Here is a 17,251-nt window from a genome sequence, read left to right as displayed (position 1 = left end):
GGGAGAGAGATTTCTATTTATCTTAGCTGTGTGATTTGGGCAAGCTACTCAGCCTCTCTGAGCTTCTATTCCCCCACCTGTACAATGGAAAGCATATGTCTTGTCTCCTGGAGGCCTCCTTCATTTTTGTGAGGATTAAATGACATAATCTATGTAGGGTGTTTAAGGCAGGTGCTGATACCTAGAAATGCTTTATAATGTTGGCTGCCATGGCTATGATTATGAGCCTGATGATCAATGTCATACTATCATCATTATTACTAATATCACAAGAGAGTATCAATGAACATTGGAAACTTCATGAATGAGATCTCTCTTACTGCATTCGTCTCTGCGGTGAATGGTGTCATGTCATGGGTGATATCTGGCCATCCATAATACCCCTTCGTTTTCAACATTTCCAACGCATTCTTATTAAGCAAGAGCAACATTTCTTCATTGGCAATGTCAGCATGATATCTCTCAACTTATACCAAAGATCCCTGAGAGTGAGAAATCCTGGGGTGGCCACCGCCCACCCCCCCACCCCCCAGCTCGAGGTGCCATCCCTGAAGGGCCACTCTCAACAGATTTGAGTGACTGAAGTGTCTGCACGGAGACTGTGTGCATGTGTGGGCACATGAATGTGTAGATGATTGTGATTGGGTTTTGCATTAAAAAAAAATCATCTGAAAGTCTGAATTCCTTGTCCACTCATGCTTGGTCCTAACGTTCCTCTCCAAAGGTCTCATATTTGTAGAAATAATATCCCCCATTTCCTCTCACACTTTCTCATCCTAAATACCAGTGAGCATTTGCTCGGGTGTAGCCTGTGAGAGCGGTATGGACTAGCATGCAGAGGACATTCTCCTCGCCCCCTTGGACTTCACCCAGACATAGGCTGACAGTCACGGGCCACTTCACTCAAACACATAGGTGGGCACAGAGGGTCATGAGAGACCAGGCACTACAGGGGAGAATTCTTGGTGTTAATTCTTGTACAGAGGTGGTAAATATGGGGTGGTTTATATCACTGACACTGACCTACCTGGGCCACGGTATTTCGGATGTCACTGTGCAGCTGACTTGATGAGCTTGCTAAGTACAATTCAAGAAGGGAAACAGGAGTAAATGTTCAGCGTAGTGAATAATGTGGCCTGGGGTCAACTTTAATGTGCTGTCCTGACCCATCTGGGGGGTCTGCAGAGGGCAGCCTCAAAAAATGATTCTTAAATTAGCCCTGTGGGGGGACTGCTCATCTCATTGGTACCAGGAATAGGAAGAGAAGTAAAAGGAGTTGAGAAGGCAGCCCCACAAAGATGTGGGCAGGACTTTTCCACTACACCACCGATTTTGCCCCCAAGGGGCAACACTCTCGATGACAACAGGCCATGCTGACCAACCCTTGGAGGTAATATTAGGTGAAAGAATAACATAATATAGTGTCATATTAGCCTCTGGATTTGCTTCTAGAGAAGCTTCCAAAACCAAAGAAAAAGCTCGAATCCAGGAGGTAAATTGGTGTAGGGATCTCAACCCTCTGGGCCCTCTTTCTAGGCAAGTACCAGTAGGAGGCCAGAGCCCTGTGCACGTCTCCATTAAAGGTGTGAGGTCTCAGGAAAAATGGTCTGATTGCCTCTCCTCGGTCAAATGTCTCTATCCTTGGATGAATCAGCTCTAGCCAGGTGATTAGGGATGACTGGAGGCCGGCACAGTACGGAGCCCCAGGAGGCCTCGCTGTGTCTCTGAGGTACCTCAACAGTTTTGGAGCTCTTTCACCTGCCATATTGAATTCTCTTTCCAATGGCCCCTCTCCCAAGAACAGTCCCCCAGACTGCCAGCCTGATCTGGGGAAAGCCCGTGGTCTCTCACTTACTTGTCATTCACGAGTTTCCCACGTTGGTGAATCTGATTCTCCATCGTGAAGTTGATGGTGGCACCATACACGTGCTCGCCAAAAAACACCTTCATTTTGGACTTGTATGCTTCATCTTGAAAATACCGGATCATATCAGGGAACCAAACTGTCAGTCCATAGTAGCTGTAACAAAATATTCGAGCAGCAACAGGCTTTATTCTTTCGTGATCAGAGTCTGTATCCCTAACCTGATGTAAATCAAGCTTATTTTAAATGTACGAAACGGTTCATTATTAGAAATTAAGACACTTGCTAAGTGCCACGCTGTCACTCATCATCATTTGAACAGATCTAAGGGAAAAAGTCATGACCATCTCCATAGATTCTAAAAAGGTATTTGATTTTTTAAAAATACATTTCTGATTAAAGAAAAAAATACACAATAGATTGGGAATTGATGGGCACTTCCTTAACACGTAAGAAAATACATACCTCAGCTCAAAGGTAAAATCTTACTTCATGCGGAAATGGCAGAAGCATTCCCACAAACATCAGGGACAAGACCCGGACACCCATTATCCCCACTGCTCTTTAACACCACATTTTAGGGCTGAGCTAACTCACTTAGACAGGGGAGAGAAATACAAAATTGCAGGAATACAAAATTGCAAAGCAAGAGGCAAGACCACCTCCATCTGTAGATGACGTAACTTTATACCTGCTGAACTCAAGATCATAAACTCAAAAAACTGGCCACTAAACATTAAAAAAAGATGCTCAGTCCCACTCATAAGAGGAAAAATGCAAATGAAAGCCACACCATTATCATTCTCAACTACTAGGTTATAGGTGAACAGATGCCCTCCTACACTGCAGGAAAAATTGTACAATATCTTATGGAGGAGAGGCCAGAGTCCAAAAAAAAGTCACTGATGGATTTACCCCTTTGACTCCATAATCCCATTTCTAGAAACCTATCCATTGATCCACTCACCCAAGTACAAAGTTGCCTACAAACATAATTATTCATTGTGGTATCATTCGTAATAGCAGAAGTCTGAAGACTTCCCAAGAGTCTAGCAATAAGGCCCTGGTTGAAGACAGTGTGGTGTTGGACTATGGAAAGCTATGCACATGTATTTCTCTGTTGTTTCAACACTTGAAATGCATTATCTAGTCAACAAAATTGAATCAGTTATAAGTAAATATAAACAAGACATATTTTAGAACTCTCAGTGAATTGAATCCTACTGTCTACCATCTTTGGCTTCCAACATATTCCCTTCTCACTTAGACAGAATAAGTGGAGGGCAGTAGGGTCTGGCTTCCACTTTACCTTTACCCATTTGGGTCTCTGTGAATAGATATTGAAAGAAATCAGGTCTCCCCATGTTCCTCCACGAGTCAAAGAGGCCATTAGACCCCATTTCATTCCTTTGGACACAGGTGATGGTGAACCAAGCAATTTCACAGATGGAAGTTTAGAATCTCATTGACAGTTCCTCGATTATAATAGTAATTAATTGAGCACTTACTAAGTGCCAGAAACTATTGCAAGCACTTTATACAGCAAATAGCCTCATAATGCCGTAAGTGGCTTAAGTGGCGTAAAGAGGGTCATGATATTTGGAGATGCATGAAATGACCTCCCAATTAAGAAAGGAGCCAGCTAATCACCACTCTTATTATGCTCAATCTTCCTTATTGTAGGGCAAAGTACTGCACAGTCTCCCTCTTTTATCCCATAGCCACAGTGCAACTGACAGCCGCCTACCCAGCACTCATTCCCTGCTCGCTCCTCAAGAACAGAAACCAGATTTTGTTTGGGTATCAACCCTCAGGAAAGCTAACAGTACCTTTAGCTCAGATGTAAATCCTGATTAGTCTGAAATCACTGGGAAATCCCGTCCTCTTCGCCAGTTAGTTTGGTACTATGTGTGTGACACACATCTGGTTAATAGAGAGAAAGGCTGCAGGGATTGGCAGGGGGTTCCTGAGAAAGCTTTCCTTGTTGTTACAAAGAGAAGCTCAGAGAGAGACAGCCTCTTCCTCCTTGGGACATTTTCCCACATTGACAGGATGCCAAGAAGAGCACAGGCATCTGGCAACCACCAGGAGACACAGCCTGGGGCTGAAACCCCACGCGGAACCTGCCTCTCTACGGAATTCTTGTTACAAAGGCCAAGACGTGTCCTTGCTGTCGAAGCCACGAGAATGGGCTGCCTGTTACTTGCAGCCAAAAGCATCCAGAATCTAGGAGTTAGAACGAATTGTAATCTTTGGTTTATAGATGAGGCGCTGGAGTCATAGGGAAATTAATGAAGTTAAGTGAGATAGGATTTACCTTAAAGCCATCGTGAACCAGACCACAGCCAGAATCAGTGTGTTCGTCCTGTAGGGCCCCATCACACAGTACAGAGCATTATCCCAGACCTGTAACCCACACACAGAAGGGTTATTAAAGCAAGAGACTTGTGACTTGGGAGAGCTCGTTTCTAGGATTTTCTGATAAATTTCCTAGGGCCCCATGAGGAAATGGACAGCCGTGATCTCCCAGAGGCAGCAATTCTGTTCAAATAACAAAGCCTTTTCTCTTCTTCCTACCTGGCCTCGGCCTCCTACATAACAGTCCTAGAGCATCTTCCCTGGGAACACAATAATACCTCATCAAAAGCACACAGAGCTGGGATTTCAAGACCCTGGATAACCTTGAATAGTGAGCTCTGCTCCCAGCATGTGGGAATGGGTGATATTCCCAACATTTAACAACCATTCAACCATTCATCGGCTGCCTCGGTGCTCGACAGCTGAATTGCCTACGGGAGTCACTTCTCCAGAGGAATGGCCTTGCCCTTTATGGAGACTTTCTCAGAAACCACCAACATACCTCAAAGGGCCATCTACTTCACTCATTCCTTTCTTCCTACAGATTATGTAAAGAGAAGATGCTAGAGAGAAGGATGTTTACCAAGAGTAGACATTTCACCTGCATTCAAAATCTTTGCCTCGGGAAGGAAGAGCAAAGGAAAGAAACTCAGGTTTGGAGAATCTGTGGCTCAAGTCACATGAAGTGAGTGAAAAGCAGGCATGAGCTGTGTCCCAAACATTCCCATCCAGGGCTCTCCCTCCCCATCACACTGCCTTGGGTTGATGGGGCCGTTCATGGGATTTATCCTTCATTCTTCGTTACAGAGTTCCAGATGTCCTCCCTCTCATCTCCCACATGTTCCCAATCGTACCTGCTTGAACGTGGTCTTGAACCTGACCAGCCAGCGCTGGTACCAAGTTCCTGTTGAACTCTGGATCTCGATGAATTCATCCATCTGCTTGGGGATTTTGATGTGGGAAACCTGCAAAACAAAGACGGTCTAGAAAATCTTAACCCCACTCTGTGTCAGACTTCTCGATGTTTAATTTAATGTAACTGACTTTATGTCATGTATTGAAGGATACAGGAGCCTTGGAAGACCCTCCAGTTCAGTGATGCTTTTTTTTTTTTGTAAAGATTTTATTTATTTATTCGACAGAGATAAAGACAGCCAGCGAGAGAGGGAACACAAGCAGGGGGAGTGGGAGAGAAAGAAGCAGGCTCATAGTGGAGGAGCCTGATGTGGGGCTCGATCGCATAACGCCGGGATCACGCCCTGAGCCGAAGGCAGACGCTCAACCGCTGTGCCACCCAGGCGCCCCTAGGTAAGATATTTTTTTTAAAAGATTTATACATTTCAGGAAGAGAGGGAGAGAGAGCGCATGCACAAGCAGGGGGAGGGACAGAAGGAGAGGGCAGAGAGAGAATCCTCAAGAAGACTCCCCGCTGAGCACGGAACCTGATGCAGGGCTCAATCCCAGGACCTTGAGATGGTGACCTGAGCCGAAATTAAAAGTTGGCCACTTCACCCACTGAGCCACCCAGGTGCCCAACTACTTAAGATATTTTTAAAACACAGCAGGATAGGAGAAATCATGTCTCTGGCTTTCCTAGTGGAAATCAAAGAAATGGGGAGTAGGGATAAGGTTATATATCTCCGCGCTCCCCCAAATGGCCCCAGAAAGTATTGACTTCTCCAATGTCAGCAGGTAGCCCCAATGCACAATCCTGACTCACCAAGACAGTGACTGTCAAGTCACCTCGTGTTTAAAGCAACCACTGAATTCGATAACTAGCCATCATGTTAAGGAGATGGTTAGCCAAGTTAGCAAGGTCCATGCCTGCAGACTTATTCAGAGGAAAATGGAGGAGCACACTCAAAAAACTTCGGAGTTTCCATCACCCCCTCCTACAAACTTTTGTCTAGGGGAAAAGGTTTTCGTCCTACGAGCATCTCCATCACTCTCTTCAGCCATCTAAGAGTGTGAGGAGACAGGAAGAGATACAGAGATGAGGCTGGTAATCCACAGGGAAAAAAACAGCCCTTGGGTGTGGACAACAGACTCATTAACTCTGAGCACGAGGTCTAGGACGGCATGGCTGTGCTCTTCTAAACTCTAAAAACAGTAGTTCTTACACTTCGGGGAGGGCTGGGTGCCCCTTTGAGAGTCTGATAAAAGCATCCGTATTCTTCCCGAAATTGGAGGTGTGTGAGCACGCTGAGAGCCCCCTGGGCATGTCCTACCATCTCCAGGTGTGTGTCCTTTGCGAATCTCTCTGCCTGGGTTCTGACAAGGACACGGGAATGAACACACAGGCCCTACAACAGAGCTCTTGGCTGAAGCTGGGCTTCATGTTATCTAATACCCCCAGGGAGCCCATGAGCCCTTGATGCAGCCAAAAGAGGCCAGAGGGCAAGGTTGACATCAAATCAGGAAGCATGGCAAAAATCATACTGCGAAGCATTAAGATATCCACTCAAATGCAATGTTTTCCCTTTTGGTGCTCCTAGGGAAAATAGCATTCTCTTCCCTGAGGATTTGGGAGTGGGCGTATTGACAACTTCAAGCAAAATTACTCTAATTTACAGTTCACTAGGGTGCTCGTCTTTGGGTCTAAATCAGAACAGGGCCTGTGTTCACCCCAGCCCCGCAGAACATTTTACTGGGGACACCTGCCAGGTGGCAGATCAGAAGCCCGTGAGGCAGCCAGCCAATGGAATGGCCAAAACCCAGGGCTTCGTAAGGGAGGAAGATGTTTTCCTCGTCCCTCTTAGCATCCCAGGCTGCGTCCGAAAATTAAACTGACAAAGACAGATGAACGGGAGAAAAGCCTACACAGTCTATCAAATTTTAACGTGGGCAAGGGAGTCTTCCGAAGAGAATGAAGGCCTGAAGAAGTGACCAGAACAGAAAGCTTTTATACTTTTGAGGCCATGACACAATTTAAGAAAAAATATGTCAACTTTTTTTTTAAAGGTTTTATTTATTTATTTGACAGAGAGAGAGAGAGAGAGAGAGAGAGAGAGAACACAAGCAGGGGGAGCAGCAGAGGGAGAAGGAGAAGCAGACTCCCCGCTGAGCAGAGAGCCTGATGCGGAGATCCATCCCAGGACCCTGGGTTCATGACCTGAGCCGAAGGCAGACGCTTAACTGACTGAGCCACCCAGGTGCCCCTGTGTCATAACATTCTTGAATAATGGTTAACATCTACGCAGCCCCTACTCCGAGGCACGTACTGGTTTGAGTACTTTATTCAATCCTTACTATAACTGTATTTACAGGTATTATTATCTTTCTGTTCCCAATAAGGAAACTGAGGGAGTATGCTGCCTAAGGCCACACAGCTAGAAAGTATCAAAACTGGGATTTGGGCCCAGACTGTCAGGCTCCGGGTTGTGGGTTCGTAGACATGTGGCCCTGCCTGAGATTCAGGGCTTCTAAACAACAGTTCACAAGGACAAGTGTGTTGTCCAGAATCCATGGCAGAGGCCAAAGTTGCAAAAGCAGTGAATCAGAGTAGGAGGGGGTTAACCCAGGATGGCTTCCTCGTGGAAATGGATCTGAAGTCAGCCTGAAGGGATGTTATGCAAAACAGGGACCCAGGGTAGGCATTCGTCCTTGGCCACAGAGAGTGCTTGGGGGAGCACGGATCCTGGTAACTAACAGGACATCTTCATGGAAATTACCACTCACTGGTTTTTCACTACTGAAACTAGCAAGAAACAAAATTCAGGCTAAGTGTCAGTGCTGGTAAGTGTGGAGGAGAGAAATGGCTACCTTGTTGCCTGTGGCACTGTGGATTGGCCCAACCCTACTGAAATGTAATCTGGCAATATAACTCAGAGCTATAAAAATACGAGAGCTTTTGGAGCCAGTCATTTTATTTGTAGGAGTCGATCTTGGAAAACAAACCGAGAACATGAAGGGGAAGGAACTATGTGTATGAGAAGGCTCACTGCGACAATGTTTACAGGAACAAGGTAATAAAATGGGGTAAATAAATTTCTAGCACTCGGGACAGGTGTAGAAAGACTGTGTTAACATTCCCAACGTTAATGTTGGTTGAAAGGATAATTATGAATATGCCACGAGACAACATACAGAAGGCTTATGAGTATACTCTTTAAAAATATACAGATGGAGGGGCGCCTGGCTGGCTCAGTGGGTTAAAGGTCCAGTTCTTGATTTCGGCTCAGGTCATGATCGCAGGGTCATGGGATTGACCTGTGCTGAGTGTGGAGCCTGCTTAAGATTCTCTTTCTCTCCCTCTGCCCCTCCCACCCTGCTCGCACACACTCTTATCTCCAAAAAAAAAAAAAAAGTGTAGATGTAAATATATGTACATATGCTTATCCCCATATGAACACAGCCAGTTTCTTCTTTCAGTGGTTTTTTTTTTGGACAATCAGCAGTAACAAAGATATCGATCAAAATGAACAAATAATTATGACACAGTACTAGGAATGTCAGGGCTGTTAGTCTCCCTTTGATACGTTTTCTTGGTCACATTAATATACTATCATAATCATACAATAAAATTACTTTTTTTTAGCAAGCCAACCAGTAAAGAGGGGAGGCCCCCTCTTGTAGGCACAGGTGCCGCACACTCACCGTGAACACCTTCTCAGGGGCCCCCTTCGCCCTCATGTTGGTGTCATGGACTTGCTTGAGAATCATCCAGGCTTCGTCATGTTTGCCCATCTGGTGAAAGCAAGGCAAGAGGCATAAGAAATCCGTTCCTGACAAGGGGTGGAAACCCCATGCGTTCAGCCCTGAGTGTTAGACATGGATGCCACTGCAACCCAGGGCTGTGGAGGGACCGGGACAGGTCTCTGTCCCCAGCCCACCTTGGAACAATACTGTGGTAGTGCCTCCGAGATGTAAACATGGGCGTTCTTACATTACCCACCATTCCCATTACACAGTACAACACGCCTGGTGGTAAGGTGGAGTGCCTGCTGGGTGGGAGCCACGTGCTTCCCTGACCAGAGAAAGCAAAGAAGCAACATGTTACAGGTTGAATTGTGTCCCTGCAGCCCCGGGGACCTCGGAATATGACCCTATTTAGAAATAGGGTACCTGTCATTAAGATGAGGTCATCCTGGAGTAGGGTGGGCCCCTAATCTAGTTTGACTGGTGTCCTTATGAGAAGCCAGCATGTGAATACAGAGACACCGGAGGGGAGCGCGTGAGATGACCCGGGCAGGAAGTGTGGTGCAGCCACGAGCCAAGTGGAAAGTGCCAGCAAAGGACTGGAAGCTGGAAGAGGCAAGGGAGGAATCCCCTACAGACTTCAGAGGGAACGCGGCCCTGCTGACACCCTGATTTTGGACTTCCAGCCTCCAGAACGGTGACACAGTTTCTGTTATTTGAAGCCACTCAGTTTGTGACAAAATCCTTTATCGCAGCAGCCCTAGAAAATGAATATACCAAAAAGGGTAAATTTTGAGAGATCCCTGGTTAAAATAAAACTCCCTGCAGTGTCTGCCCCTGATAATGGGACACAAGGGAATTTGACAAGGATGATCACTCTGTAGAAAGATCTAGAAGGAGACACATACGTGGACTCAGAATTGGGGGTGTAGGAGCCTTCAAGTCTTCTCGCTCCTCTGCCAGCCCCTCCTGGTCTGACCCCTGCAACCACAAGCAGCTCCCCAAGTTGGAAGGACTCTTATCTCATGACACCAGGAGCCGCTTTCCTGGCAGGGCGGCCAGAGGTCCTGATGGGCTTGGGGGCAACGCAAGTTTTCCCACAGAGCTCACTGTAGCAACTTGAAACAACATCCCACAGCTTTGAAGAGCCTCTGGAGAGAATGGGAGCTGGAAGCAGCCTCAGGAGGCCCCCCTGCCTCTGACAGTCCGTGAATCCAGGGTGTGCAGCCATCACAGATGACAATAAAGCCAGACGTAATGATGGGCCTGGCAGGCTGACTCGGGGTGGTAGGCATCATGCAAGCAGGAGAGGAGGGAGGCTGAAGGGCTATCATCCTCACATAGGGTGGGGGCGGGGGCGTGCTGACTCACCTCCAGCAGGAACCTCGGGCTCTCTGGCATGAACCGAAGAGCCACCATGGACACGGTGCAGGGCAGCGCGCAGATAATGACAAACACTCGCCAGCTGTGGAAGTGGTAATTGGTGCCCATGCTGAAGCCCCAGCCTGGAAGAAGCAGTCAGAGGATTTCTGACATGACCTTAGAGTGACCTTAGAGTGCCCTGGCTCTCAAATGAGGGCACAAGCGCATCGCCTGGGGAGCAGGTTAAATTGCAAACCCCTGACGGTCCCCAAAGTTTCTGATGCAGAAGGTCTGGAACAGGCATTGGGAACGAGCATCTCAACAACCCCCCAGGGTTGACTGGGCCTGTGGGAGGGGACACCAACACAGGAATGATGTGGGAAAGCCAGGATTTGCACTCTGGTCTACGTGACTATAAAGATCTAGGCTCCTTCCGCTCTGCTACCCATTCTTTAAAAGAGAGACTTTTGAGACCCATGAGATGTTTGAAATGATATTTTGTAGATCCAGAGATCTAAAATAAATGTATTTTAGAAATGCTTTCAAGGAGAGCCTGGGTGGCTCAGTAAGTTAAGCATCCGACTCTTGATTTTGGCTCAGGTCGTGATCTCAGGGTCATGAGACTGAGCCCCACATCCGGCTCCACATTGAGTAGGGGTCTGCTTGAGAGTCTCTCTCTCCCTCCCCTTCCGCCCCTCCCCCCGCCCGTGCTCTTTCTAAATAAATAAATAAAAATAAAATCTTTTTAAAATAAATAAATAATCAAATAATCCAAGGTTATAAAATGGCTTGGTTTTCTCATACCGCTCCAAGTAGCTCTGAAGACAATGTCAACAGCATTTTTTTAAAAAGACAAAACTGTATAAATGAATATATTGATTTCTAAAGTTCAGAGCGTAATCATTATTGGGACATAAAAACTTTATTTCGTTTACTATTTGCAAAGCACAATAAGGTGAAGGACAATAAAATAAACTCTGTCCGTATGTAAACATATACCAAGTGGCCAACCGCAGTGGTGGTCAGTGAATGTCTTAAATGCTTTATGACTCCCCTTGTAGTTCGACTCTTTCTTTTTTTTTTTTTTAAGATTTTTATTTCTTTATTTGACAGAGAGAGAGAGCCAGCGAGAGAGGGAACACAAGCAGGGGGAGTGAGAGAGGAAGAAGCAGGCTCCCAGCGGAACAGGGAGCCCAATGTGGGACTCGATCCCAGGACCCTGGGATCAGGCCCTGAGCCGAAGGCAGACGCTTAACGACTGATCCACCCAGGCGCCCCTCGACTCCTTCTATTCGACCTTGACTCTTACCCCATTGTGCTTCAACTCGCTTTACTTGCACTGCTGTTTCTGCTGATATTTCCTAGTCTGTGCAACTAAAGGACTCGCCAGAGGGAATCCCAGGTGGGGAAACGTGGGACTGAAGCTGCTAGGACACATCTGGCCACACGGTACACACGTCATCCAACTTTCTCAACCAGAATCAAATCTCTTTTTGCACAGCATGCTCTCCCTGGGGTGGGTTGGTTTTCATTTTAATTAAAAAACCTTTCCTTTCTCCTGACAGCAACACTAGAAAGAGGAAGATAAAGGAAGGTAAAGCTATAATATTTACACATTTTGCCGCTCGTGTCCAAAAGCTACTCTGGAATAATTAGAAGTCAAGTTGATTAAACCACAGAGCAGTCAAACTCCGGTGGATAATAAGGAAGGAGAGCAGAAGCGGGGACATTTATAAAGTATTCTGCCCCAAATTTTTTTCTTTATGATAATATGTGTAAATTATCCCAAATACGTTATTCCCTCATGCCTCTGTGGTTTTATGGTGATTTTAGTTATCTGCATTTATTGCGTTCATTAAGCAGATCTTTGGGACCTTAAATTAAATAAAATTAAACAGTGAACTGCTTCCAAATATAAGGAACAACTATTAATTTGGAGACAGGGATGGTTCTGCTCGCTGATCTTTTAGCTTGCCCTACTTTTCTCCACCAGGATTTCACAAACAGCTGGTGTGCTGACAACAATGGGAATTTATCTCCCATAATATATCCAATTTTTTTTCTGGGCTGTGACCATGAGTTCCTGGGAAAACATTCTGAGTTTTAGAATTTTCTTTCTCAATGACTCAGTCACCCAAATTCCTGGTGCCAAGACCTCCCATCATTTCATTCCTACAAAAGCAATTAAATGGGTTGCAAAGCCATACACAAACATCAGTGTCCTCTCTGCAGTTACTCTGGCATTTGTCCCTGCTAGTGGAGGGGCGTGAGAGGATTAGTGTCTTGGGCACATTGAGAAATATCATCAAATGTCTGGTTCACTCTGGACAAAACATCTGGTCCTGGTAAAATGAGGCTTAAAGTAAATAATCACTCCTGTTACACTGTGATTCTAGCCTACCATGGTTCTTGGGTGGGTCCTCCCTCCCCGCCCAGCTAATCACCCAAGAACCTTGGATCTTAAAAAGGGACATACAAGTCACAGATTTCATACAAGCACGCAAACAGGAAAAACATCCTGTCTGTTTGGGGTAAAATATTGAATCACAAGCCCTGATGGCAGCCAGCAGCGGCCAGCCAGCTGCCACGTGGCCCCTCTGCCATGGGCATGCCATTCAGTCTTGGTCAACACACTCCCAGTATGAATCTTTGTTCACTTGCTTAGCAACCATACCCCCAGACGTGTGTGTGCTTGTGTGTGTAAAGCAAAGTGAAAAAGTGAGGCAGCACGTAGTGATTACTGTCGGAGCGCTCCGTACCCTGCGGTCTCCACTGTATGGCAGACACGTGGTCTCCGTGGGACTGACCCCGCCCGTCCAAGTATCTGGAAATCAATCAGGACCCGGCATCATCTGGGGTATCGTGATTGGCTGAGGTGGACACATGACCTAAGCTGAGCCAATGGGAGGCTCCCTGGTCACGTGTGAGAGCAAGCCTTCCTTGGGGAACAAGCAATCTGCAAATAGGGGGCTGATGTTGTTGATGCCGCGGGGAAGGGAGCTAGCTAGAATATAAGAATTGTTTTAAACGTGTTCTCAGCACTCCCCTTTGCATCCTAGGAATTACTGAACACGAGGGCTGGCACGATATCCACAGTCTGCTCTTTTTGCTTCCCTCCTTCTCCGCTTTATAGGTGAAGGAACCACACCAGACAAGATGGAACGACTTGCCCCCAATCACAGAGCACTGCTATTTTGACTCAGCCTTTATTAAGATTTTGCTTGTTCCCCACACCCCCAAAAATATTTTTCACTCACTTAATTTAAATGTGGAAATAGTTCCTTAGTACTCACACGTTTGGACCAGTTAACAGTTGTAAATAATACATCAAGAATGGGGGGGGGCGGTAAGCGGCTCCTATGACCCATATAACCAACAGCACAGTACATGGAATGTTCCGTGTGTGTAAAGTGTGCCTTCGGACGAAGGGCAGAGTGCAGAAATGATGTTAGGAGTAATTTGATTTTGTATCTGAAATGATGGAGAACCGCTTTTGGTGACAGAATTATCTGGAAAACTCTTCAGCTATTTATTTCATTATTCCTGTTCATATTTCCTCTCTGTTACTTATACAAAACCCAGTGGGGGGGGGGGGGCGCCTGGGTGGCTCAGTTAGTTGGGCGACTGCCTTCCGCTGGGGTCATGATCCCAGAGTCCAGGGATCGAGTCCCGCATTGGGCTCCCTGCTCAGCAGGGAGTCTGCTTCTCCCTCTGACCCTTTCCCCTCTTGTGCTCTCTCTCACTCTTTCTCTTTCAAATAAATAAATAAAATATTAAAACAAAAACAAAAACAAAAACCAGTGGGTTCTCAAAGACTAGATAGGGCAAAGATTACTTGTTCCCCAATCCATTTCCTCTACTTTCTCGGCACACAGCAAGATTCCATTGCCAAGTGTCCTTGGCAGTAGGGGTGATCATATTACAGATTTGGGGCCAGTGGAAGGGACACCATCCACCGCCCAGCCTGCTCTTCAAAACCTCCCACATACAACTGCCTATGCTCTTTCCCCAAGCAGAGACTTCAAGCCACATGTGGAAGACAGTGGAACCACGTAGTGGAAGGAATCTGAGCCCCAGGATCACGGATGGAGCAAAGCCACCTGCAGATCGGAAACATTCACCATACTTTACAAGGGGGGAACTTTCATTGTGTTAAAACACTGAGATTTCAGGGTTTATCAGATGACCAGAATAATGCATCCGGCCTCACATTAACTAACAGAGTAGGCATTGTCTCCACCAAAGCTGCTTCTTAAAGAGATGTACATGGAGCTTCCATTACCTTAGAATACATGAACAAGGAGTTCCATGGGTAGAGAAGTGTTGGTTAGCTTCAGGGCACTTGTCTGCTTACCTTAGAGGTCTGCGGATTCTGAATGATGACAAAGGCTACGCCCATAATCGTTGGTTTACCGAAAAAATTTTGAAGGATGCTGATAGCATTTATTGCCCAGGATGCTCAAAAGATATAATCAAATTCGAAACTGCTGCCTTCTCCCTACTTTACTCTTAACAAAACTAATTGTGAAAGTAAATGTTGCCAGGTCTCTGTCCAGAGAATCCGGTTTTTGCAATTACCCAGGATAATAAAATTGTCCCGGCTGAATCCAAGACCTTGTCTGTAAGGGCTCCTCCATTTCTGCAGCCAAACAAGAGTGACAGCAGGCACTAGAGTGGAAAGTGTACAAGGGTTCTTTCTGCACGGGGGCAGGGGGCAGGCAGAGGATCAAGATTCAAGGTCATGCCAGGGACGTGACCTTGGCCAAGTCATCAACTTCTCTTGGCTTCTGTTACATCATCTATTAAATGGAGTCACCGAAGCCTAACTGCCTAACTTGCTTGGGAGAGGAGGGCTGGGGAGATAAAGACTGCCATTCTTTCAAATAAAAGGAAGAAAAGAAGAAAGGGATGGAGAGGGAGGGAGGCAGGAAGGACAGATGGTATTATTTCCAGAAAGACATGTGTATTGAAATTAGGTAGGTGTCTCCAGTGTTGGAAGTTTTATTGAAAGAACAAAGTCATATAAGGGAACCATGTGTGAGAATGGGGACTAAGGTCCAGGACAGAAAACGCTGTTGGAGGCAGGTGCCATAGTAACAAGGGCGCCGGGGCTATTTGAAGGCGGTGCACTCACCGTAATGTGGAATGATGCTCCAGGCCATGGCAGACGCGTAGATGCCCCCTGTCATCCAGGAGATGCCCAGCCAACTGAGGTGTTCTCCTCGCTTCTCCCGAGATAAGAATTCGGAAAAATAGGCAAAAACAATGGGCAGAGCACCCCCAATCCTGCATAAAGAAAATGCCAAATAGAAATAATCGAGTCATACATTAAAAATGGTCATAGGTCATAACAGAAGCCTAGTTACCTTATGCCCCACCCTTGTGAATTTGAAAGACTGGCCAAGCCAGTGTCAGGTTATTTGACCTTATACATGGACTTCACAACCTTTTCTAAGGTTCAACTCTAATATAATGTCTTTGAAGTCAAACACAAAACTTGGTCCAAGGTTTTCTGGGGGTACCACTCAGAGCTGGAGTAGCAGGATGGATGGAACACTGGTATACAAGGGTCCAGTAAAGCCCTGCATATACGTACCCTATGCCTGAGAGGAGTCGGCAGAAGAGGAAGGCTCCATACCCCTGCACGAAGGAGGAGAGAGAAGCGAAGGAGGCATTGAGGGCCAGAGACATGCTGAGGACTCTCTTCCTTCCCAGCTTATCAGCCAGGCCCCCCAGGACGAAGGCCCCGGCCATCATTCCTAGGTAGACTATCAGTCCTGCAAGGGTGGGGGAAAAAGAGAAGAGAGGGTAGAAAGAAGAGACAAGACATTAGGACCCACGCAATGTGCTAGAAAATCTGATGCCAGTTTTTATGCATTCTAGAAATTCTATGTCACAGACATAAAAGGTGGGCTCTAACAGATGTTCGTGGCAAATCAGAAGTGCTGTACAAATTCAAATTCTTAAGAATGCTATTCAAAAAAATAGCCTCACAGATTGATACGTATGTGCACATACTGAAATAGATCAACCATAACTCAGTCTGATGTACCTTTCTTGGAGATGGCTCTTTTAGAGGCATAATCGGCAGAAGGCAGTGCTGTCATTTTATTTTTAAGCAAAAGAACAGTGTTTGTGTTATAAAAATCCTTACCTGCAGGGGTAGGTTTAAAGAGAGAATTTCCAGGGAAAAAAGGCCAAAAGGGTGTAAGGAACATGAGAAGGAAGAAAAAGGTACAAGCGTCAAACAGCAATTACCAATAAGCCTGGCTATTTTATTAACCCCCTAAAAAGACCTTCTCCACGCCACAACCGACGTTCAGCTTCCTTAGGGGAATGCGGAAGAGACTAGCAATGAGCCGTCCTTTCTTTAACATGTGTAACTTGTACTTGCCTTCTAATAATAAGATCCGTTAATTTATCATATAAATATATTGTTGACATGTTTACGGTGTCAGCATCCTCACAGACGTGGCCCATCTCCAGAAGCACATGGGTAACTCCTTCCTGCTAAATATTGAGTGCTTACTAACTATCAACAATGACGCTGAGTCCATAGGTGATTTACTATACCTGCGAAGGAAACTTCGCAGACCACCCTTCACGAGGGGAAAATAACTGAATACAAATTATGGAAGGATCCCTTTGCCCAGCCTTAACTGTAAATCAAACGATGCATACAAATTGTCTTTCACAGAAAGGAAGCCTCTGGGCCTGCTGATGCTTTATTTATGCAGATGTGTGCCAGGAGGGGCCAACCCAAAGCAAAGAGCTTCAATTAGCTGGTTAATCAATTTGAAGGCTGGCCCCCAAAAGGAACGATTTGACTATGCTCTGTTTTATCTTCCCCATGACAGAGTTCCTTCTTTTATCATCTTATGCTATGAGATGAAAAGAAATGATAACTTTGGGTTATCAACGGTTTTCACAAAGATTTTCTTCACTCACCTGGGTTGTAACTCTTAGCCTTTATGTAGCTCAAAGCCATGAAAGATGCTATTTTCTTTTACATTCCTGTCTATGCTGTTA

General features: G+C 45.9%; 1 protein-coding gene across 4 annotated transcripts in view; it reads right to left on the bottom strand.

Annotated features, from left to right (window-relative positions):
- SV2B (synaptic vesicle glycoprotein 2B) overlaps positions 1 to 17,251 on the bottom strand; it is a 194,495-nt gene that overhangs the window by 24,436 nt on the left and 152,808 nt on the right. For all 4 annotated transcript variants that reach the window (XM_034667911.1, XM_019802638.2, XM_002922056.4 and 1 more), the window contains 7 exons: positions 15,819 to 15,999; positions 15,357 to 15,508; positions 10,232 to 10,365; positions 8,819 to 8,908; positions 5,077 to 5,187; positions 4,182 to 4,270; positions 1,856 to 2,020 (listed from right to left, as the gene is read on the bottom strand). In XM_034667911.1, coding sequence (XP_034523802.1) covers positions 1,856 to 2,020; positions 4,182 to 4,270; positions 5,077 to 5,187; positions 8,819 to 8,908; positions 10,232 to 10,365; positions 15,357 to 15,508; positions 15,819 to 15,999 — 922 coding nt within the window. The remainder of the gene's footprint in view (positions 1 to 1,855; positions 2,021 to 4,181; positions 4,271 to 5,076; positions 5,188 to 8,818; positions 8,909 to 10,231; positions 10,366 to 15,356; positions 15,509 to 15,818; positions 16,000 to 17,251) is intronic.

Source organism: Ailuropoda melanoleuca, chromosome 9, assembly GCF_002007445.2.
Source record: "Ailuropoda melanoleuca isolate Jingjing chromosome 9, ASM200744v2, whole genome shotgun sequence".
Lineage (NCBI taxonomy): Eukaryota > Metazoa > Chordata > Mammalia > Carnivora > Ursidae > Ailuropoda > Ailuropoda melanoleuca.
Note: the sequence above shows the minus strand (reverse complement) of the source record. Positions and strands in the feature narration are given on the sequence as shown.